The following is a 24,130-nucleotide window of genomic DNA, read 5'->3' as shown; positions in this document are numbered from 1 at the left end:
AGTCCTCTCCTGTCTACATTGGCTCCCTCCCCTCCCCTCTCCTTTCCTCATCCCTCAGCATTCAGGGCATGCACTTTACAAATAGGGGGAGTGGTTTCATTCCAGGGAAATTTGCTAACTTGCTAAATTTGCTTTTAAAAAGGCAAGTGGCCTTTTAAAAAACATACTTTTATAGAATATCCTAGTCTTCAAATAGAATTCATTAAGTCTCCCCAGAATGTGACCATGTGTAGTCACACCCTGTGTATAATTACATTATCTTAATAGAATATGTTTTAATTCTTTCAATAACATTTTACATACACCTCTACAGTATTCACTTTATGTTAATGGTGCTCATACCATCTTCAGATTTACTGAGGAAAATATATTTATCCTCTTGCCAAATTACTCTGTGCTGCTTATTTCCTAACCTGAACTCATCAGTAATCTGTGATCTAGAATGAGTTATTATAACACCAGTTATGGTGGTGAAGAGAAGTCACAGTATTGGGAAGTGAGAATGATTATTTTTTCTAAGAAAAAAAATTCTTTACATAAAAATGTTGCTATGATTGATTTTCAAAACAATTAAAACTTGACCCTGCAGCATTTCTCTATATAAATAAAGGTTATGTTGGGTTTGTAACACATTTGGTGTACTATATTATTTTCAGGTTTTGGAACTGCTGCTGCTTCTACAGTCCCATCTACTACTTCCTTCAAATTTGGTATTCAGTCATCACCATCAGAGCCGCCTCAGACACTGGGAAATGCAGGAAAAAGTTTCAAATTTGGAGACCAAACAGGATTCAAATTTGGTATTACAGCAGAGCTGGGATCATCAACAAACACAATGACTGGAGGCTTTAAATTCTCGAAAGCAGAAGGGTCCAAACAGGAATCTGAATCTGAGGACAATGTGAAAGATGGCAAGAGCAATAGTAGTTTCAACTTTGGACTTCCCTCTGGAGCTAGAAGTACATCTTCTACATCATTTCAATTTGGAACCTCTAACCTTGGACAGCAAGAGAAGAAAGAGGGACTTAGCAAGCCTGCTGGAGGAGGCTTTACTTTCGGCACAGGTTCCACAGCCTCTGCAGCTGCACCTGAGAGTAAAACTGGAATAAGCGGCTTCAAATTTGGTAATACAGAGGAAAAGGAAACAACTTCAGTCACTCCCTTCTCCTTTAAAAAAGTGGAGGAGAAAAAAGAAGAAAACCCTTCAACAAAAGGTGGCTTTACTTTTGGTAATGTAGAATCTGTGCCCACCCCACAGCTTGTTTTGGGAAGGACAGATGAAAAACTGGACACTGTTGCTCCTTCCTATCCATCAGTGTTTGGAAAGAAAGCAGAAAATGAAGAATCAAAGGCACAACTCATGTTTCCATTTGCAAAGGCAGAGCAAACCAAAGATGACAGCACAGCAAAATCTGGATTTAGTTTCAACCTAGCAAAACCGGCAGAGAAAGAAACTGAACAACAAGCAAAGCCCGCTTTTATGTTTGGAGCACAAGCAAGCACTGCAGGTAGGTACAAAAAATCCTTATAATTTATCCCATCATGTTGTGAAATGGATTTTTTTGACAGGTGATTTAAGAAACTGGGGTAGTATTTGCCGTTTCTATGAACACTTCCCAAACATTTCAAACTATACTATTGATGAACACCACTTGCTGAAAGCCTACAGAAGTGTTTTAGTTTGAAATGTTTGGGAAGTGTTCATAGAAAAGGCAAATACTACCCCTTGGATAGCTTAAGACAGGGGTCAGCAAACTTTTTCAGCAGGTGGCCGGTCTACTGTCCCTCAGACCTTGTGGTGGGCCGGACTATATTTTTTGGTGGGGTGGGGGAGGGGAATGAACAAATTCCTATGCCCCACAAATAACCCAGAGATGCATTTTAAATAAAAGGACACATTCTACTCCTGTAAAAACACGCTGATTCCCGGACTGTCCGCGGGCCAGATTTAAAAGGCGATTGGGCCGGATCCGGCCCCCGGGCCTTAGTTTGCCTACCAATGGCTTAATGCCCACAGTGGGAAACTAGCCATACAAATAAGGTACACAGTTCCTGTAGGCCTGTAATATCTCAATAAAGCTCAGTGCAAGCTCAGGCAACCTGCCCATAGATAGGGTGCAAATGTGATGCTTTGTAACAACCCATTTGATCTTCTAAATTGGAGTCTTAAACATTTTATTTAAGAATTCTGACAGCAAACCTAATTAAGAGACAAACTGAGTTTATTTTAGAAGAGTTGGTAGTGGGGACTAATGTTTACACTTAAATATTGTGAATATTGTAGATGTTCTTTTGCTATGGAATAGCAGCCATTTCTGGTTTTAAATCCTTAGGATTGTGCATAAGTCATTTAACTGCCAGCTTTCAGAGTAGGAAATTGGAACAGGAATCATACTTTGAAAAAAATGAATGCATTAATTGAACGAGAATTGTACGTAACCATCTTTGCACATGGATAAATTATTAATGAATGATTTCATAGGAGCTGGGGGGAAATTACAATCAGGGAAATAACCACAGAACATCAGGGTATTAAAATTACTGTTTTATTATTTATTACAAGGGGAGAGAGATAGCATGGAGCAAGAGAAGGAAGACACAAAGTTCAGTAGCAACTTATGATAGATGCAAGATGGAAAAGGAAGCCAATATTAGAAATTGGACATGGGGAATCATATGGTCAAAGCAGTGTGCATAACATCAAATGAACAGAAGAATTGAGAGCAAAGATTTTTAAGCTGGAGGAGCAGGAAGACGGGAATATAAAACATTACAATGATTGAGTCTGGAATAAGGGAATGTAAAAATGTCCCCATTATAGAAAGAGACTAGTGATATTAGAGTTAAGAAGAAAAACTGGAATTGAAGACAAGTGAATTATATGAAAAAATAATCCAAGCAAATGTAAGGAAAGGGAAAAATAATTTCATGAAAGAAGAATTGAGAAATAACAGGCAGGAGGCAAAACCAATGGTATTGGTTTAAGATGAAATAGGGGCTTAGTGAGAAGACATTTGGTGAGGCATCTAGAACTATTGAGAGAAGAGGCAAGATCGTGAGCAAAGAAATTGAGATGCAAGTCAATAGGTTAAAGACAGTTTAAGATAAAGACGTGGATAATGGAAGCAAAAGGAAGATTATATAGGACACCTGTAACATTAGGGACGCGGGTGGCGCTGTGGTGTAAACCACTGAGCCTAGGGCTTGCCGATCAGAAGGTCGGCGGTTCGAATCCCTGCTCCTGCCAACCTAGCAGTTCGAAAGCACGTCAAAGTGCAAGTAGATAAACAGGTACCGCTCCGGCGGGAAGGTAAACAGCGTTTCCGTGCACTGCTCTGGTTCGCCAGAAATGGCTTAGTCATGCTGGCCACATGACCTGGAAGCTGTACACCAGCTCCCTCGGCCAGTAAACCGAGATGAGCGCCGCAACCCCAGAGTCGGTCATGACTAGACCTAATGGTCAGGGGTCCCTTTACCTTTAACAGAACATTATAGGTCCTAGGAATCAGTCTCTTTTACGAAAGAGTTTTACTACAGTATTAACCAAGTGGTTTACCTTTTCATTGTTTCACCAACATCACCGTGTTGTTTGTTGCTGCTACTGAGTATTGAAAGCATTTTGCATACATAATTTGAAATTCGAGTGATTCCCCCCCCCCCAAGTAAAAGTAATGAATATGGAACGAAGACTTAACAAGTCAAAAGCAGTACTAGTAGAGGAAAGAGAGAGAATGCAAGAACCGCCCACTGAAGAATTTTGGAAACATGCTGAAGGAGAAAAACAGAATGATATAGGAAACGGGAGAGTTGAGAGGAAGGTTTTTTGGAAGCAATGAGGCTGGTTGGAGAAATGTTTACCAACAAAAGCCAGGGTTTATTCAAGGTTAAAAGGAGAAGGAATATCAGACCAAGAATACAAATTTGACACCCTCAGCAGTTCTGCCACTGTTGAATTGTCATTTGCAGGTGGTTGGTAGAGCAACTGCAAGGTTCAATCAAGGCCTTGCTATTTAGATCATGTTCTGGCACACAAACACATATATCTAGTTACAGGTAGGTAGCCGTGTTGGTACACATATATGTTAACCCTGTTTTCATGTCACCTGACATCAGGATATCTTATTGCAAAGTGAGTGGCAATTGATCACCCTAGTGTAGCAGTCCTATGCCTTAGTGCAAGCATTGTGCTGACCCATTTCAGGCAATATTGGTTTAAATTATCTATGGTTTATCAAAAGGAGCATTGTGCCTGCACATCCCTTCCTCTTTATGGGATGTTAAAACAATAATTTAATTCCTGTAGTACGGGCATGTCGAACCTGCGGCCCTCCAGATGTTTTGGACTACAATTCCCATCTTCCCCAACCACTGGTGCTGCTAGCTAGGGATCATGGGAGTTGTAGGCCAAAACATCTGGAGGGCCGCAGGTTTGACATGCCTGCATGTAACACCTGAACTGAGAAATTGTGACCTCATCTCCCATCTCCCAACTACAAACCAGGTTTTGAAAATTCCAAGTTTGATATTTTGCTTTTTATTTAACTTGATTTAACATTTATTTTTAATTAATTAAATCATACTTTCCTGGTGCAAGTATAATGGGCAACTGTTTGTGATTTTGTTTTGGGTTATGGCTCATTAGAGAAGAAACCATGTTGAGCATAGTGCTTGTCCCAAGTTCAGTAAATCATGAATTATTAGACCGCAGTTGTCATACTTGAAATGACTGGCCATTGTGTCTCATAACTGTGATGCCATTTGTGCAAAAGTATAACTTTCGGTATAGCTTTCGTAGGAATCTGAGTTGAATGTTCTCATGGACATTGCCACATATAATTCCTGAAATCATTTACAGCATCTAAAATCTAGCTTTCTACTTCTCAGCCAATGAATAGAAGTGGAAGTTGTCCAGTTAAGATCCACAGTTAGTTTTACAGCTGTTGAGGAAAGGATAAAAGACAGGATTCAAGATGATGAAGAACTGAGCCCAAAGCTAACAAAATGAATTTAAAAGATAAATGTAAAGATCTGTGTTTATCTAGACTTCTAAATAGTAAGCCTGAGATCAGAGACTGTTGTCTTTTTGGTAACACTCACCTGATCTGCTATGTACAGTTCTGGGCACCACAGTTTTCAGTCCTCTGCATTCTACTGAAATTTAAGTTAGTCCAGAGGAGGGCAACAAAGATGGTTAGGGGCTTGGGAACCAGGTCCTATGAGGAAAGGTTGAAGGAGATGTTTGTGGTTACCCTGGAGAAGATATTAAGAGGCGTATTGATAGCCATCTTCAAATACAGTGGTACCTCAGGTTACACGACTCCGCTAACCCAGAAGTAGTACCTTGGGTTAAGAACTTTGTCCCAGGATGAGAACAGAAATTGCGTGACCGCGGCAGCGGGAGGCCACATTAGCTAAAGTGGTATCTCAGATTAAGAACAGTTTCAGGTTAAGAACAGACCTCTGGAATGAATTAAGTTCATAACCAGAGGTACCACTGCATTTGAAAGCTATCATACAGATGATTGAGCAAATTTGTTTTCTGTTACTCGATGGGGTAGAACCCAATCCAACGAAGTGCAAATTACAAAAACCTAAATTTCAGCTAAACATTTCTGACAATATAAGAAGAGGTTGGGTGGTTGGTTACCTATCAGAGATGTCATAGTAGTGGGTTTCATGCACTGGATCTTTGATATAAAAGCCAACACAGATTCTGTGGTCTAGCTTTACTCTGCAGCTTCATTGCTTTCTAAAATAATTTTAATCCCTTTCACTTTCAGATCCAGGAACACAAAAGTCTACATTCAGCTTCCTGAGCTCTAGTTCCTCCAACACTGCTGTGCAAAGTGTTTCTGCTGCTGCTGGTGGTGGTGGCGGTGGTGGCGTGTTCAGCAGCACCACCTCTTCCTCAAATCCTGCCCCACCAAGCTTTTTGTTTGGACAGGCCAACAACACTGTGAGCAGCTCTGCTTTTGGTAATCCCTCTGACTCCAGTACACCCCAGTCCTTTGGGTTCTCCCAAGAGAGCAAGCCACCAACAACCACCTCCAATACAAGTGCTCCTGCTCCATTTCTTTTCGGTACAGCAGCCACCACTAACAGTGCAGCCAACTCTGGCTTCAGTTTTGCAGCAGCCACCACAACAGCAGGTCCTTCAGGTATGCTCAGAACTTGATTTGGTTTGTGGCTATCTGTTGAAGGATTTGTTTTCCAGAAACTTGGCTGTAGAACAACATAAAGAGGGCTTTGAAAAAGATTGACTTGGCAAAGTTATCAGTGCTATGGCAGTTACGTTCCATAACAAATTCAATAGATTCATGGTCAAATTGAATGATACTTATATGTTGTTGTTCCTAAGTGTGCCGGGGTGTGTGGAGATGAGCTTTTCTAAAGCTATCCAGTGTGGTGTTGGCTGAGGGATTGCACAGCTCATTAATCGTAACTAGCAGTGCTACACCAGCTACATACATTCCATTTGATGGGCCTCCGTGTGCGTCAAAAACTGCTGCAATATGTTTTAATGTAGCTGTGTGAATGTTCAAAACAACTTCCTCTGCACTCACTAAAGTCTTCTTCCTACTGCTACTTTGCCTTCAGCCAGCTGTCTCTTGATGCCTTCTGTTTTCCCTTTGTCAGTGTGCCTACCTTCCCTTCATTGCCACCATTGTTGTTTCCTGTTGCAAAAATGGAGTGCAGTGTTACAGTGGCAACACGTATGTGCCTTAGTTTCAGGCGCTTAATGTTCAGTAGAGGACTGCTTTCATCCCTAGCAGTGGATTGACCTGGTGATAAGCTTTGTATGTACCCATTTTAAACTGGGTAGGAGTTTACTCTGAGGCATGGTCACATGCACTTTCAGTAGGGACACTTCTCACAGTTAACATGCAGGAATTAGCAATGCAAAACCACTTGTAGTCTGCAAGGCCGTCTTAAGCACCTCTGGCGCCCTGGCACTGTGGTGCGACTGATCCCTCCGGCGGGGCCCCCCCCCCGTTTCCCAGTGCAACGGGCGGGCAGGCGCAGCTGCGATGCGCCCCCCTGGCGGGCTGGCGCCATGGCACCACCCAGCCTGGCCGTAGGGCCGGCCCTGGTAGTGGGAGATAAAAGAGCAGGTACAGTTATTGAACATTTCAGGCAGTTTAACATTAAAGATCAGCTGAAATAAACTGTTAAATAAGCAAAAGCCTATATACCCCAGAGTAGAATTTAAATAGTTATATTCTTAACCACCAAGACCAGTTCTCAAGTTTATTCTGCTCACTTGTTTTTCTAGGTTCATCCTCTTCATTTGTGTTTGGTTCTGGGTCTTCAGCTCCTGCAACTGGTCCTGCATTTGGTGCCAGTCAAACACCAACATTTGGTCAAAGTCAAGGCTCCAGCCAGCCCCCTGCTCCAACCTTTGGATCACTCTCCTCATCATTATTTTCTACTGGTGCTCAGCCTGCGCCTCCAGCTTTTGGCTCTGTGTCAAGCAGTACACAGCCTCCTGTCTTTGGACAACAAGCTACCCAACCACCTGGTTTTGGCTCTAGTACAGCTCCCAATTCTGGTAAGTGCAACCTCTGGAGGTCTTGCCTTGTAGGCTGGTGGTGTTGTTAAGGCAGAGTTATGTTTAGGTTGTTCCATCCTAATTTTTCAGTCTTCTTTGCCTGCTAACCTGTGCTAGCATCATGAGTGCCACTTTAAAATACTTCTTGAATCAAATTCTGTTTGCAAATTAACTATTGGTTTGAAAAGTTTAGTAGTATTCCACATTCTTTGTGGAAATGGCATAGAATTTATAAATGATAAGTTCCTCTTAACTCTGCTCAGAATTTTTTTTGTGTGTTGATAAAATTACACCTCAGTGGGATACTGAAGAGTGTGAAATGTTTGCGCGGAGACAGGTAAACATTGTCAAAAACACACAATGTGTTTTGAAAGATCTAGCTGCTTTTTTCCAAAAATACTGATGTGATGCTTTGTATGATACATCTGCTTTATTAGAATATTTTTTTCCTCTGAAGATGGCTTTGTACATACTTTGGATTATATTTGAGCTGAAATGATTCATAAAGAGCTAATGCAGGCATCCCCAAACTTCGGCCCTCCAGATATTTTGGACTACAATTCCCATCATCCCTGACCACTGGTCCTGTTAGCTAGGGATCATGGGAGTTCCAGGCCAAAATATCTGGAGGGCCGCAGTTTGGGGATGCCTGAGCTAATGCTTAGGATATATGCTATCTGATGCACTGTGTAACACACTGCAGAAACAAGAGAAAGTTACCCAGAAACAAAAGCTGTACCAATGGATTTGGACATGACAAAGTGGATTTTTTTCTTTTTTGTATGAGAAACTGCTTTTGAAGGTCGCATTAGTTTCAGAAGAGTTTTGCCATGTAGCATTGGAAGGTCTTGTTAAATAAATGTGTGTGTTCTTGAACATGCATTTTTTAAGATCTAGCTCTGTGGAATCCAGAATATCTTATTGGTGCACTCCAGCAATGCAGTAGTTGCTTTGTGAACTGTTTTACTTGCATTCTCTTCCTTTGTAATCACCTATTCAGTGCTTCTAAAGAAATTAAAGTTCCCCATAGACAAATAATTGCAAAACAGTGCTTCTCGTCCAAGAGGCTAAGTCTCAGTATCTCGCTCTCTTAGGCCCGGTGTTCCAGTTCGGAAGTAGTACTAATTTCAACTTTACAGGCAACAGCCCAGGAGTATTTACCTTTGGTGCAGCTTCTGGTGCTCCAGCACAGCCTGCAGGTGGCTCTTCGGGATTTTCATTCACCCAGCCTTCATCATTTAACCCAGGGTAAGAAGGGGTTAAGACTTGGCATGATAGTATGGCAGGGTCTATATATATTGAAGGTGCAATCTCCTAGTGCTTCCATGCACATGTTGTAATGTAAGGGAATAATTTTCAGGTACATCTATAGGAATTCCACACTATTGAATAGCAGTGCCGGGGGGGTGGGCAGGATTAACTTTGCATTAATTGAATCTAGAAATTTAAATTTCACTCTAACTGTGGCTATTGGAAATGAATATTTAAAGCTGATGGCATTAAGCCTTTCAGATCAATTATACGCCTGCAGCTATCCTTGAAACAACTCCTTAACTGAGTGTCGTAATCTCTAGAAAATGATGTATTTAGTAAATGATCTATGGGATATTCATTCAAGTGCCTGTTTTTTTTACAGTGGATTCCCCCCCCTTTTTGTTCCACAATATTAGAAGCTTTAAGACATATGACTATCACTTAAGTTCCTCATGTCTAATTCTTTTCTTCCCTAAAGCAGGAATAATGGGAAAAATATATTCTCCACATCTGGACCTACGCAGCCTGTTCGGAAGATAAAGACAGCTGTTAGACGTAGAAAATAAAATATTAATGATTGTTACAGACAGCAGTTCTCTTACCCACAGCTGGTTGCCCTGCATTGTTCAATTACTGAATTGTACCTCATGCTGGGTTCAGCTGAAGCCAGGTCTGCCTAAACTCTGCTCGCTTTCCCCCCTCCCCATTTAGGTTTTTTAAATAATTAAGAGTTGGTGGCAGGGAGGATCTTAAGCAAAACTTTTAGAATCCAAGAGTTTTCACTGACTTGGCATGGTCTGGCTATAGATATAAATATAGCCTGCACAGCGAATGGCTTCGTATAATACCTCTGTTTGCACCACTTTGTGCGCTCATCTGCGTTTACTGACACCTCGAAATTGTAATTATATCAGAGGGGAGTCTGTATAGAGTAGAGAATGTGGATAATGAGTGGTTTCTATGCGGAGTTGTGCTGATGTATGTGTGAAGTGAGCGAGTTGCGTGTATTGTGCACTAAAATTTTCTGATAGAGGAAGAATGATTAAAGAATGGTCCATGCTAAGGACTAGTTAGATCAGTAGTACTTCATTCAATAATTAGATGCTCTTTCTATTTTCATTCTTACTCCTTATCACCTGTCTCGCTTTTTCAATATTTTATTATGAAACAAATGTGTAAATACAATTCAGTTTCTCAATGTACTTTGACATAACAGATCTGTGAACTTGAAATTTTAATTTTGTGTGTTACTGCAATTTTTTGTTTAGTATTGTCTCAGATTTTATTATGTAAATCTCATTATTCAAAGTTGCCTAAATCCATTAAAGACCTTTAAAATTGGGAATTCTTAAAGTGAGTTTATTGGCTTTTCTGATCCATTTTTGTTTGGACCAAAAACCAGTATTGTACAAAGTGTTAAGTATATATTTTTATATTTACGGAAATGGACTCTGGTGACTTTGGATAATAAGGAAAAGTTTAATATTAAAGCCATGTTTATTACAGTATAATTAACATGTTAAACCATGGGATAAATGCCATCAATAAAAATTATGGAAATATGTTTGTGGTGAATTTTAATATAAGCACGTGGTCTTACATGAATCTACAAATTCTCAGTTAGTAGGATATACGTCTTATATTTACAATTAACAAATGCTGATCAATGCAAATTAAATGCATCTGTGTTATTGTGCTAATAACAGGGTACCTGAACTTCAAAGCCCAGAGGGCTAAACACAGTTGTCTGGAGCATTTGAATACACTTAAACTTGCAGTAATACGTAATAGACCGGGGACAATAATGTATTTATTAAAATACTTACTGCCTAGTAATTGGCAGCAAGTGAAAGATAAACGATCGTAGGTACCTTGATTAACAGCCTCAGCTTGGTTTATAAGAGATTCTTCTTTGCGGTCTGCAGTCCCATATGCAGGTCCTCATCTTCACAGAACCTTTCAAGAGTTCCAGTCAGGAGGTTTATGCTCATTTCTCCCATTTTCTGCTATCTTAAGGCTAGTAGGTCTTTAAGTTTATATACATGCCTCAAAAAAACCTGGATGAGCACCTTTCAACTATGTTTTTCCAACAGCTTGCATTATCACCATCTAGCAAACCATTCTCCATTGTTTTCTCTTGCCCTAATACTCTGCTGCAGGGGCCAAAGTCCTCAATACACACAAAGAACATTTTGTCCTACATATTTTGCTTTTATCCCAGCAGTCCTCAGGGATGGGTTTCTACCATGTTTGATAAGTGGCTAAACACATTTACTCCTTTTTGAAAAGGGATGTGGGAGGCAAGAAGTCAAAGAGCAGTTGCCAGTTGTGGGCAATTTACTTTGTGACGTAGAACCTGTTTTTGCAGTATGCACAACTCCATGTCTGGCTGGCTTTTTTGTATATGCTTGGGGGCAGGTAAAAAAACCTCCAACCTTTCCATTCTGGTGTTCCCAAGACCTCATGAAGCATGGTGGCTCAAGAGTAATGCAACTAAACTATTAGCCCATGAGCCAAGGGTCTAGAAACAAAGATGAATTTATGAAGCACCTTTTAAAATAACATATGACCATAATAAATTCATCAGCCCCAGCAGTCAGTAATTAGCGGCTTTCACTGAAAAATGTGTTTTTAAAAGCCTAAAATATGTAATACTCAACTATGAGCAACAAAGCAACAACCTGATAAATACAACATATACTACATAAAATAAAAGTCAATCATCTTTAAAGACACATACCCAAAGTATAAAAAGCAATCATGTAGGCAGTTTAAATGGTGGCCTAATTAATCTTTATAATATCTAGTAACACAAGTTCTGTATTCATTACTAAAATAGTTGATCAAAGCAGTTTGTGTCCTTTGTGCTCTACAACTGATAATACCTAAGCTGCTGCTGCTGCTACCACTACTACTACTACTCTGTGTCTCTCAGCCTAACTAAAAGTGTAGAAATGTACCCTTCAGTTGATGGAACTGTGTGCAAAATACACCTTTCAAGTTCAATGCTACGCAGAAGGGTAGTGCAAACAAAGTCAAAATCCACAATTCTTGAACTGGTGACAACCTTTTCCACATCCAGATGGACTGTGACTTCCACTAGTCACAGCTCCACTCCATGATTTTCCACATGATTCACTGTTCTGGGCCTGACTACTCTGCAGGTAGTCAATCTTGCTATCCCTTGCTGTTGGAAGCAACTGAATGATCTTAGCACACCAGAAGCAGAGATGCTATCCCCAATTGATATCAGCTTTAATTAAGCTAGGATAAACTACAGTAGCACATAATTCAGCAATGCTGTGTGGAGCTACCTCTTACTACTCAATTCATAGAGCATCAGTGATTCATCAGCCCAGCAGTTCTCTCAGAGGGACTGAATTAGTGCTAAGTTATAATTAATGAAGACAGGCACTAAAGCTAAACCAAACCATGAACAAACCTTGGTTACAGCTTGTGGTCTGAATGCCATACCATAGCTGCCAAGTTTTCCCTTTTCTCGCAAGGAAGCCTATTCAGCATAAGGGAAAATCCCTGTAAAAAAGGGATAACTTGGCAGCTATGTGCCATACCAAGCAAAGTATGCCTTAGTAGGGTGTGAGAGAAGCAGAGAAGTGCAGTGGCCAAGATCTCTTCAGGAAACCGATGCTAAACCAGTTCAACTTAGCATTGCCTGCCAATTGGCTCATAGGTTCAGTTAATTCTAAGGAATAGGGTATTTGCCATAAGACAAGTGGGTGTGGTAAATCTCCCAATCCATCAGTGCTTTCCTATAAGTAGGCCTTCCTCAACAGGCATTTATGTTCAGTGCTGCAAACCATAGCAGCAAGACAACCTGCAGGTTTTTCAGCATGAAGATTAATTCATTCAGAAAGATGGAAAGAGACGAGTTAAAGGAAACAGCCATAGCACAAACTTTTAACCCTTCCAGAAATGTATTTTAGGAGAAATGTTAAGTACTTACTCCTGTATGATCTCCCCTCCAAGAAGCTCTCGCACATTCATCTTTATTTGAACACAGGACTTCTCAGAATTCCTGTGAGGGAGAAATATTATTTCTTTGCTGCTCCATAATGAACAGCAGCCCTTCCCCCTTAATTGTTTGTCTAATTAGAAGAATATTTCTGATATTCTGTTACATTTGGAAAGTCACTACTGTAGCCATATGATCTGTCAAGTTTGAGATCCCTGCTTATGTACATGGACAAGAATCTGAATCTCACGACACCATTGTACACCAGTTCCAAAACTAAACCAATGGCTCAGCTGTGAACTTCCTTAAATTGAGATACTTCAATAACTTGAAAACACCAGTGTATATTATAAGAATTACATTTTTAAAAGACATGTATTTTTTTTAAAAAAAATCAACAATATCCCATTACAATAAGTTAGTTCCTTATCAAGTGACCAGAAACAAATTAATAGAAACATTGTGTTCTGGTTACATAGTATTTGATCTTAAGGGAACAGAAGACTAAGGGAGAATAGTAATACTTTTTAAAGTTTGCCAAGCCATAAAAACTTGATACCAATGTGCTATTCAGCTAATATTCTATTTGTAAAAATAAATCATGCAAAATATGCTTTGTTCAATAAGGATAATTTAAATTATCTAGGCACACAACCAAATAAAGTGAAAGTGCACCTATTTATATTTGCTTTTTCAAAGATTACACAAATTCTCTATTGCTTTAGCGGTATTGTTATTGGCTATTTAAAAAATTATTTTGTTATAAAATGGTGCAAAAGGCTATGCATAAACTTCCTTTTGCTTGTATCTCAAACTTGTAGTTCTCATTAAACAAATCTGAAGCTTCGTTTTTCTCCTTTCTGCACTAGTTTAAGTTTTCTGTGCTCTTACAAAGGGGGAGGGGGAGGAGAGAGAAATCAAACTTTTCCTTATCCTAAGCAGTGATTAACATGTAATTTGCATCTATTCCCTATAGTAATACTGCCAGAACTCCAATATATACCAGTTTACCAATACCAGAATTATCTGCTTTCCATGATAATAGCACATATTCAGTTATTGGATTTGTGTTCAAGATCTCTTCATCATGCAAGACACACAAGATGTTTAAAGAAAACTTCCGAGTATTAAAATACAATGCTTGCATGAGAAATTCATGATAAGGCTTTTATAAAGTGACAATTCAGTCTGCCACCATAGCATTATATAACTTCTAGCAATTTGCCGCAAACACTATAATCCCTTTGGTTATCTCCTGTAATAGTTTGGAGTGTTCATGAAAAATAAGTCTCTCTTTTGCTATAGGACCCCCACTGTAGAACTAGCATTTCTCATACACTAGAAGACACTCTGACCATAGGCTGCCAATAGTTTTTGAAGATAACTAATTCCCTTGATCAGTTCAAATACTCTCAAATTATATCAGTGCCATTTTCTCCAATGTTTATGGCACTGCTGGAATTTTTTTTTTAAAAAAAAGTTCAGTGTCATCATTGGCACTGTTCTGGAGTGACAGATTCAGAAATCCACCAGATGTCATCAGCACATTTGAACAGTAGAATCCTGGCGTTCTTGTGTATCATCTGACACCGTTTCGTTTTACCACAATTGTTCCTGCTACAATATCATAGGCTGTTCGGTTATGCTGAAAGAACAGCAGGGTAATGAATGCAGGAAAAAAGGAAGCAATAGAAAAATTCTTGATCAAAGCTCGTATTGTAGATCTGGAAAGAAAAGAAATTATATGTCATCTCTGCAGTTTGTTCTGTAAACGAGTTGTTTTGACAAGAGTTATACAATTGCTATAAAAAAACAACCCAAAATCTACCCCACTCTCAGAATAATTTCCCATTTCTGAGAACCGATACACATCAGCTTTCATTAAGACAAATTTTCTATTGTTACTTTCAGAATCAAGGATATTAATCTTAGTTTGAAGAATCTACTCTTAACATATCCCCCTTCACAGCTGGTGTACCGGTACTGCTACACAACTAGTATTTCGTGTTTTACTAACACACTTCTTCCATTCATTAAATATTCAAACACCGTTTCCCCAGGAAAAGCAACCAGAGATTATTAGTAAAGGATTTAATATTATAATGCCTTTTTTTACAAAGACAAGCATTATCACACCATAGAATACCCTGTACGGTTCTGATTGTTGTACCTCATAAGGATAAAAATCAGAACAGTAATTCAGGGAGTTATAAATAACCAAGCTTTCTTCCTCATAATGACAATAGAGGGAACAATCCTACGCACAAGAAGCTGGCATAAAGAGAGTCAGTGTAAGTAAAGCTGATGCAAAGTTGTACTGGATCCAAACCCTGTTCAGCTGAAGGGATACTGCTGCTGCTCTGCCAAAGCCTGGTAGAGTGAAAACTTGCCTTTAAAATAGTTTTTTTGCTGGGTTGCCAGGTCATGTGATTGAACTGGATGAGCTTAGGATCCAGCTGAAGTCCCCCAATCTGGTCGCACCATGCCCCTGGAACCCCCCTTTTGGGGGGCTTACACCAGCCTTGGCTCAATGACCTTCAGCTCAGCCAGTTGAGTGCCAGCTGAGCACCAGCTGAACTTGGATGAACAAGTTACGTTGGTGTATCTTCGGCAGAGTTCAGGGTTAGGGATTTAACACCAGCTGAGACAGGGATCAACAAGCTAAGCCCGAAATCAATTGCATCTTAAGCTAGTCATTCCAGCAGAACTTGCCATAGGATTGCCCACTAAAGTATCAAGTTAAAAGTTAGTCTTGTTATTAGTCCAAAAATAAAATAAGTTCTGCCTACTGATGTATGTGGTTTTTTAAAAAATGTCTTTATAGTGCTTGTTGTTTTCAATGCCAGCTGTCTCTATTGTTGGCTTATTTTGTTAAAAAATCTTACTGTATAAAGTTTAATTAGACTGTATGCCACCTTGAAATTGAAGTGGAGGTGGTAAATAACTATTCAATGTAACTAGAAAAAATTGATGAACCACTACTTGTACCAACATAATAGTGATACAAAAAAAGTTAACTTACGTTGTCATGCTCACATTAGAAGATGGAATCACTAACACGCGACTTGGTGCAATAAGGACAGATGTGTCGCATGTCACAACTCGAAGGCCAAGCAGAAATTTCCCTGGGGTTGCTCCACCTGCTCCCCAAATGCAAATAATCTGAAAATAAATTCCATTTCAAATTTTGTCGCCAGGAAACAATATTTTACCTTGCACAACCTTCCAAATGCAAACACTTTAAAAATGAAGCTAACTTGATGAAACCAGAAGAACTTCAAAACATGTTTTATAATTGGGGATATAACTGGAGACGGAGGGATAACCTGCTCCCTGTCCTGGACGACTCAATAACCCTAGAGACTACTGTATGTAGATAGTGGCTTCTGCTTCTTGGTCACACTAGAATGTAACATAAAATAGAAATTCATTTTGTATATTGGTGACTTTTCCAAAAGTTCTCATTATATGTGTCAGTTTAAGCTCACTAAGTATTAAGGCATATGTTCTCACTATTCACTACTGAATGTGTAGTTAGGGCTTAGTTACCTCATAGAAGCAGACTAGCAATCTGTAGACAAGGGCCACTATCATCATTTTCTGTAAATCTTCCATGGAAGTGTCTTCATCTATTTCCTCTATGATGTAATGCATGGCAAACTTGGATATATCCCTGCACCAAAAAATCATTTTAGTAATCAATAACACTAACATACAATATCACTACAGTATAGATGCTTCTATTCAATCCCCACTTTCCTGTCAAATGTTTTCACCTGATGGGAATTTTAACTGCATAGAATTAAGTAGTGACTAAGGAGTCAGAATTAAGCTGCATGGATGTAGCCGGGGGGGGGGGGGGAGCTGCCCCTCCATCAAGAAAAATCCATTAAAAATACTTAAATAACTGAGGTTCTGCTCCCCCACAACAAAAATCCTGGCTACACCAATGACAAATTGTGTCTATGTTTTGGCCAGTGCCAATTGTATTTAATTACACAAGCTGGATGCTACTCATGCTTGGCAACAGTTTCAATTCATGCAGAAAATATGCTTATTTCGCATCTAAAAGCACAATTCTACATGAGAGCTAGTATATGGTAGGAAGTCCCCAGGACTAATCTTGCCTGTGACATGAACTTCACAGTGTAACCTTAGGCAAGTCAAACACTCTCAGCCTAACAATTCATGGCTAAAAATACTCCTCCATCTCACGGGGAAGTTGTACAGTTTAAAATATGGTAGTATATGTGAAGTGTTGCAAATACTTCAAAGTGTATAAAAATGCTGGATTATGTGTTAATTATTTTGAGGTAAGCAAACCCCATCTGAAAAACCTAAATATTTTATATCGACCAATACCAACTTATCAACTTTTAATCAAGCTATACAATTATTTAAAAATGCCAAGTTAAAAAACATTAGGTGAGATGCAAACAAGTACAGTGGTACCTCTGGATGCGAACGGGATCCGTTCTGGAGCCCTGTACGCATCCAGAGCAGTACTTAACCTGAAGCGCCGAATCTGCGCATGCTCGCCACATGATTTGGTGCTTCTGCGAATGCACGTGACATCATTTAGCGCATCTGCGCATGCACAAATTACCGAACCCGGAAGTAACCCGTTCCATTACTTCTGGGTTCGGCGTGTTCGTAACCTATGTTGTACGCAACCCGCAGCATTCGTATCTAGAGGTATGACTGTATTCTATAATTTTTAAAAAGATGAACATAATTTTCCAATATACTTCTCTATAGGGAAACAATATACATTAAGTGAAGTCACCTACACCCAAGAACTATACCACTCATTTAGCAAGTGCTGTATTTACTAAATCTTGACGTATGACTTGAGTATTGCTGCAACTACAAAGCTTGAGGAATAGGGTACAACTAAATTTAAGCTTATACAAGGTGGTATTATCATATTAGTTGGTTATTTAATAAAAAACATTTTTTGGCTCAAAGCAACTAACATTTTTTAAAACCACAGCACCAAATTAAAATGTATCCAAATATTTTAAAAAAACCTATTTGTGAGTGTTTCCACATGGAAAAATAGTTCTACACCTAGAAATCTAGTATGGCAGGGAGGAAACTTGGCTAGATCCTTTAACATCTATGTTTTCCATGTTCAGGGATTTATTTTGGTATGAAGAACATTCAATCTTACAGCCTCCACCTGCAATTTGAAATGGACTAGTTCTGCTATAGGTTTTTCTAATTCAAGGAAAACAAGAGCACAGTTAAGAGGAGAAATTATAACATTTTCTATATATTTTAAAACTTACTTTATTCCACTGAGGTGCATAATACTCAAAACTATGGTTGCTTTAATAAAGAAAAGAATGAAGAAATCCACCATCTCTGCTATAAACCTGTGAGCCAAGGATGGGATAATATATTCACGACCTGTTTTTTAAAAACAAGAGTATTCAATAATATAGTACCGTATTAATACAAAATAAACAGCTTGAAAAAAGATGCAATGTGCACAAGATAGGCTTATTATATTTCACTTTACATACCCAATGGCAAATGATGCAATATTATAATTGTAAGAACAGTGGTGCCTCGCTAGACGAAATTAATTCGTTCCACGGGTCTTTTCTTATAGCGAAAAATTCGTCTAGCGAATCCCATAGGAATGCATTGAATTTTATTTTATTTTATTTTGCCCATAGGAACGCATTAATTGAATTTCAATGCATTCCTATGGGAAACCGCGATTCGCTAGACAAATTTTTCGTAAAACGCATTCGTCTAGCGAGGCAAGCTCCACTCGAAAAATCCTTTCGTTAAGCGGAAATTTCATTAAGCAGGGCATTCGTTAAGCGAGGCACCACTGTATGTATAATGCTAGAAAACACAGAGACACAACTGAAAACCACACCAGCTTAAAGGAAATTTACCACCATATGATCATTACTATGTGAACCAATGTTCTCAAGTGAAAACAAACTGCTGAGGAGCAACACAAAAGACTGCATGATAGTCTTCTCCCATGCCATGCTATCCTGGCACAAGGTCTGCTGCAATAATACTTGAGCTATTCACAGAGAACTGAGGCCTTGCCACGAACCATCTAGGGTTGGGATAGGAGGAAAGTAGACCTAGGATCTATTTGTAGAAATATGGCTGATTTGTAGGGATCAAGGGATTCAGATTACATGTGTGGAAACTAATGTGCTAATAAAGAACTTGTGTTTAGTTTAATTGACAATTACAGTGTTAAATGATTATTTTAAAAATGATCTTTCTACTTATATTCGATTATATTTCTTCTCTTAATGAACTTAACTATTTCTACTATTTACGTATTTTATAATGAGATGTAATTGTATGCTGATCTAATTAATATGCTTTATATACTTTTTCCAAGTTAAGTTAATGAGAATTAGTTAAAGTAATCTACCGTGTTTCTCATATTATAAGACACGTCTTACATATATTTATTTTTTCCTCAAAAAAAAACACTATGGCTTATTTTCAAGGGATGTCTTATTTTTTTCCTCCTCCTCCTGCCGCAGCCGGCATTGCTGCTGCGCCTATCACTATGTCTTATTTTCGGGGTATGGCTTATATTCCTTGAATGCTTAAAAATCCTGCTATGGCTTATTTTATGGGTATGTCTTAAAATATGAGAAACAGTGTAATTCTCAACAGAAAGTAAATCTGCAATCAAAAACAATTCTCCGCCATGGCTCGTTTTGTACTAATCACTTCTCTCTCATACTGAAGTTTTTCTCACCTGTAAGATACACTTATTAAACGGTTGCTTTTAACGAGGTCTTACTGCAGCTTTGCTGGCTAGTTTGAAAGCTGTATGATCAATCCATATGCCACTATTTTGATGCTTCCTTGTGCCTCCCTTTTTCCTACTCTAAATTTCATATTTCCCTTTTGAAAAGAAACATGAAAATCAATGCTCGAAAATGGAATTTCAAGATTTGGGCTCTGCATTAGATGCACTCGGTGTTTCTGCAGAAATGACAAATATTTCAATGCAACAGTATCATACCGCAAACTGTACTTTTGAGTGACATTATAGGTTTTCCAGAGGCATCTCACTAACAATTGTAGGAAACCGGCTGCTGGCCAAGAAATACCTTAATTAGGTCTAGGAAGGATCTTATGCACTCATCCACCCAAGCCCTTCCATACTTATATTTACCAAAAGTTTCTAGAAGAGTAGCCATGTTGAATTCCAACCTATACCTATTTCCTGAGAGCAAGCCCCACTCATCTCAATGGAACTTAGAATGCAGCAAAATCAACAAAGACTCTTGCAGCCCCTTAAAAACGCAAATTTATTTGGCTTTTTATCAGGCTCAGCTGATCTGAGGCTGGGGTGGAGGTCCTGTTAGAATAAAGTTGTAAACTCAAAACAAAAAAATCAGCCAATCTGGTTACATAAGATAGCAGGGACCCTTGGCCGACTTAGCTCTCCAAGGGCCTGGGCAAGTGTACCCAGCTGGCCCACGCCTCTACATGGGCTTGCTTTCATTCCAAGCTTACTCCTCTGCCTCCACTCTGTCCTCTGTGAACTGCTCAGCAGAGTTTTTCTGAGTAGCAAAATAATTGGTGAGGCACAGCCTTGGGGAAAAAATGGCTAACCACTTGGAAATTGACCATTCTCACATCAATGTCTGCTCCAGACTTGATACCACAGTTGATAAGGCCTAGAGCAGGCACCCCCAGACTCCGGCCCTCCAGATGTTTTGAACTACAATTCCCATCATCCCTGACCACTTGTCCTCTTAGCTAGGGATCATGGGAGTTGTAGGCCAAAACATCTGGAGGGCCACAGTTTGGGGATGCCTGGCCTAGAGATACTTAGAGCATTGTCAATTTTCTCAGTTACTGTTGCCCAAGGATACAGCAGAACATTAGAAGATTTCAGGCCCAGCACATGCTCTCTTGACCCTTGCCCATTTTGGCTTTTAAGATCTAGCAAGGAGGGACTTGATTAGGTGGATCAAAGGAATGGATTATGTCTCACTTAGAAGTCATAGTGCATTCCTTCCTGAACCACCCAGTCACATATCCTATTCCTGGGCAAGATAGCAGAGCGTGACAGCTCACCAACAACAGACACTCCGGGATAAAATTAATTATTCAACCTAATTCCAGTTTGCCTTCAGATCTGGGTATGGCACTGAAACAATCTCGGTCATCCTGGTTGATGACCTTTATCAAGATAGAAAGGGGAAAACACTACCCACTTGTTCTGCTTCACCTCTTAGGAAAGATCAGGCATCCCCAAACTGCGGCCCTCCAGATGTTTTGGCCTACAACTCCCATGATCCCTAGCTAACAGGACCAGTGGTCGGGGAAGATGGGAATTGTAGTGCAAAACATCTGGAGGGCCGAAGTTTGGGGATGCCTGGGAAAGATTAATACCACTAACCATGGCATTCTCCTGGAACAACTCTGGGGGTTGAGAATCAACAACACTTTAAGTTCCTACTTAAAGAACTGCTCCCATACAGTAGTATCGGGGGACATCTGCTCAGCTTCATGACATTCATATTGTTCCTCATTCACTTTAATGGAAACCAGCAGCCATGTGTGGACCAAGACAGCCTGGTGGCAGTGACCACCAACACACACTTTACCATCTCTCAGTTGAACTACTGCAAGGCACTCTACATGGAGATGCCCTTCAATATAGTCCAGAAGATACAGTCACTGAAGAATTCCACTGCCATGTTTTTACATGGGGTAGCAAGAAGAACTCTGCACAGGGCCCAGTTCAAGAGTATGGACATACAAGGCCCTGTACAGTCTGGGGAACTAGTACTTAAAAGAACACCTCCCCAGATGCTGCTGTCCAGGACTGACCTGCTGAGAGCCTGAAGGGCCCTGCCTTGCTTCTCTCCACCTGGCTTGGGGTGGGGCCTGACAGGCTCCATAGAGGACCTCTGCTGCTGGACAAAGAGGGCTCCTTTTTAAATTTTATTTTTTATCTATGTCATTTTAAATTGTAATTGATATTAATGTTGTATTTTTTAGTTTTAGATTTTACTATTTATATGGAAATTGTTTTCCATTTGGTTGTGTACCTACCTTTTGATGTGTTTTATTTATAGTTTATTATTTTTGTTATGTTGGTAATTATGTAAATCTTCTCATGTTGTAAGCCGCCTTGAACATTGTTTTAAGTATGGAAAGGCGACATACAAATAAAATGATGGTGGTGGTGGTGGTGGTACCTTCCAACCTATGCTTGAGAGAACTACCGGTAGTTCATGATGACACCGGTAGGCAAAGACCAAGGAGTGAAAGAATATAACAAACCCTTGCTGACAGCATTTCCTTCTCTTGTGCATGTGTGTTTGTGTGCGCCCAAGAACTGAGAACCACACTCTATATCTCCTGTTAAGGAAAACTTCTGCCACAACAGATTTGTTGAAGTCTTTAAAAGGGCGCCACAGCATTTACCAAAACGCTGCCCAGAGAACAGCCCATAAGCCTCTCCCCTTCATTTATTATACAGGTGAAACTCGGGAAATTAGAATATCGTCAAAAAGTGCATTTATTTCAGTAACGCAACTTAAAAGGTGAAACCAATATATGAGATAGACGCATGACATGCAAAGCAAGATATGTCAAGCCTTTATTTGTTTTAATTGTAATTATTTGTCGTTAGGCGGGTCAATTATAAATGGAATGTAATTAATGAAATGTAATGGCGATGTTTCTTTTTGTATTATTGTAACTATTTGTTTTATTACTGTGGAATTTCCAAAAGAAAGCACTTGTAAAAATTAAAAGAAAAATAAAAAATAATAAGTTGCATTACTAAAATAAATGCACTTTTCGATGAAATTCTATTTTTCCGAGTTTCACCTGTAAGCAATCCACCTCCCAGGCGCTGCTTCTCGCATCTACGCCCCCACCTCAGGCTAAACAGCGCGCCTCCCTCCCCTCCCGTAAACATCACCATGGAAACCCAACCCTCAGGCCGCCCCCGCCCCCTTCTCTCCACTTCAGCCCTGGCGCCGCTTCCCTCCCCGCCCCCTGCCCCTTCCCCGGTCAACTCCTCTCACCTGCCGGCCGGCCGGGTTCCCTCAGAGAGCTGGCGGCGGGGGCGGCCCGTTGGGTCAGGGGCGCGTGCCTGCCCGCGGGCGGTTGCCAAGCCGGGGCCGCGCGCGGCGGGGCAGGACCACTGGCGGCGGGAGCCGGAGGGGTCGCGAGGAGGTAGTGGAAGGGGCTGTAGTAATAGCCTCCGGGAGGCGGGGCGGCGGAGGCAGTGGCTCCGGCCATGAGCGCGGCCAGGCCGCTCTGCCAGCTCAGGTAGCCGCAGTACGAGTCCCACAGCCACTGGTGCACCCGCCGAGAGTATTCCCCCGCGCTCAGCGACTCCGAGGCGGCGGCGGCAGTGTGAGCGCCGCCTGTTTCCTCAGGGCCGCCGCCGCCGCCTGGGACCTCCTTGGTCTCTGCCATGGCCCCGGCCAGGTGCGCGGCCTTCTCCGCGGCGCCTCTCACTGCCCGCGGGCCTCACTGCGCAGCTGCAGGGCCATCCCGCTCCCCGACCGCTTACGCCGGATATATAATGTAGATCTGCGTGACAGGCCGAGCGTAACTTTTGCGGCGCCGGCTGCGTAGCTCTGACGTCACTGGCGTAGGCGGGGCGGAGGGAGACGGGAGAGCGGCCCCAGGCCCCGAGGAACGGTTTGGAGCGTACCACTGCCTGTTCACGACCCTACGTGAAATGGTATCGCCCAGCTGCGCCGCTCGGTGTTTTGGGGGCTCGGCTTGCGCCCCGCCCGTAGCAAAGAAGAGTACGATAAGGAAAAGAGGCAGGGCAGCCAAAGTCCTTGGACTGGAACCCATGAGGTCTGCCATGCCCCTTTGCAGGTGGGAATCAGAAGGCGCCGAGCTGCCCAGGATCACTTAGAATAGCAACGTGTTTGACCTGTGAGCTTTGACCAGGCGTACTTCCAACTTGCGCATCCTCTTTTTTATCTCCTTCAAGTTCTCTAGAAGAGGGGACTAAAGGTTTTCAGCGAAAGCAACAGGCAGTTGTACAGCGTATGGTGCTGCTGACTATGCCGGACTATGTTTTGAAGGCTCAACCAGATTATCTGAAGCAGACAAGGATCCATTGGAAGCAACCTGTCCCCAGCTCCCTGACCCTCTAGGATCCTTTATCCTCTCTTGCCTGGCAGCCAACGAGATAAACAAATGCCTTGTTGGGATAAGTTGGCACATCTCTTGGCTGTAAGGCCAAACCTATTTTGTAACATCGTTTGCCCATGTGTTTAGCTGGCTTCAGCTGCTTGACCTCATTTCTAAGTATTTTTGGATCAGACTTTGAGTGAAGTGTTGTGTTCACTGTGAGAGTTTTT

General features: G+C 40.8%; 3 protein-coding genes across 7 annotated transcripts in view; 1 reads left to right on the top strand and 2 right to left on the bottom strand.

Moving 5' to 3' along the window:
* The window catches only part of NUP153 (nucleoporin 153), a 39,635-nt gene extending 29,270 nt beyond the window's left edge, over positions 1 to 10,365 (top strand). For 4 of the 5 annotated variants that reach the window (XM_035125777.2, XM_060277966.1, XM_060277965.1 and 1 more), the window contains 5 exons: positions 657 to 1,508; positions 5,781 to 6,158; positions 7,274 to 7,549; positions 8,644 to 8,797; positions 9,282 to 10,365. In XM_035125777.2, the coding sequence (XP_034981668.2) occupies positions 657 to 1,508; positions 5,781 to 6,158; positions 7,274 to 7,549; positions 8,644 to 8,797; positions 9,282 to 9,369 (1,748 nt within the window). In that variant the 3' untranslated portion in view covers positions 9,370 to 10,365. The remainder of the gene's footprint in view (positions 1 to 656; positions 1,509 to 5,780; positions 6,159 to 7,273; positions 7,550 to 8,643; positions 8,798 to 9,281) is intronic. The other variant, XM_060277964.1, reaches the window with a different exon arrangement.
* LOC118089892 (transmembrane protein 14C) overlaps positions 1 to 24,130 on the bottom strand; it is a 127,624-nt gene that overhangs the window by 62,996 nt on the left and 40,498 nt on the right. The window lies entirely within an intron of this gene.
* On the bottom strand, positions 10,428 to 23,429 carry FAM8A1 (family with sequence similarity 8 member A1). Its single transcript, XM_035125781.2, has 5 exons — positions 22,829 to 23,429; positions 18,068 to 18,188; positions 16,326 to 16,449; positions 15,799 to 15,938; positions 10,428 to 14,500 (listed from the first exon to the last, which is right to left on the bottom strand). Exons 1-5 carry the CDS (start codon positions 23,223 to 23,225, stop codon positions 14,356 to 14,358), a joined length of 927 nt encoding a protein of 308 aa, XP_034981672.1. The 5' UTR covers positions 23,226 to 23,429; the 3' UTR covers positions 10,428 to 14,355.

This window comes from Zootoca vivipara, chromosome 8 (assembly GCF_963506605.1).
Source record: "Zootoca vivipara chromosome 8, rZooViv1.1, whole genome shotgun sequence".
Lineage (NCBI taxonomy): Eukaryota > Metazoa > Chordata > Lepidosauria > Squamata > Lacertidae > Zootoca > Zootoca vivipara.
Note: the sequence above shows the minus strand (reverse complement) of the source record. Positions and strands in the feature narration are given on the sequence as shown.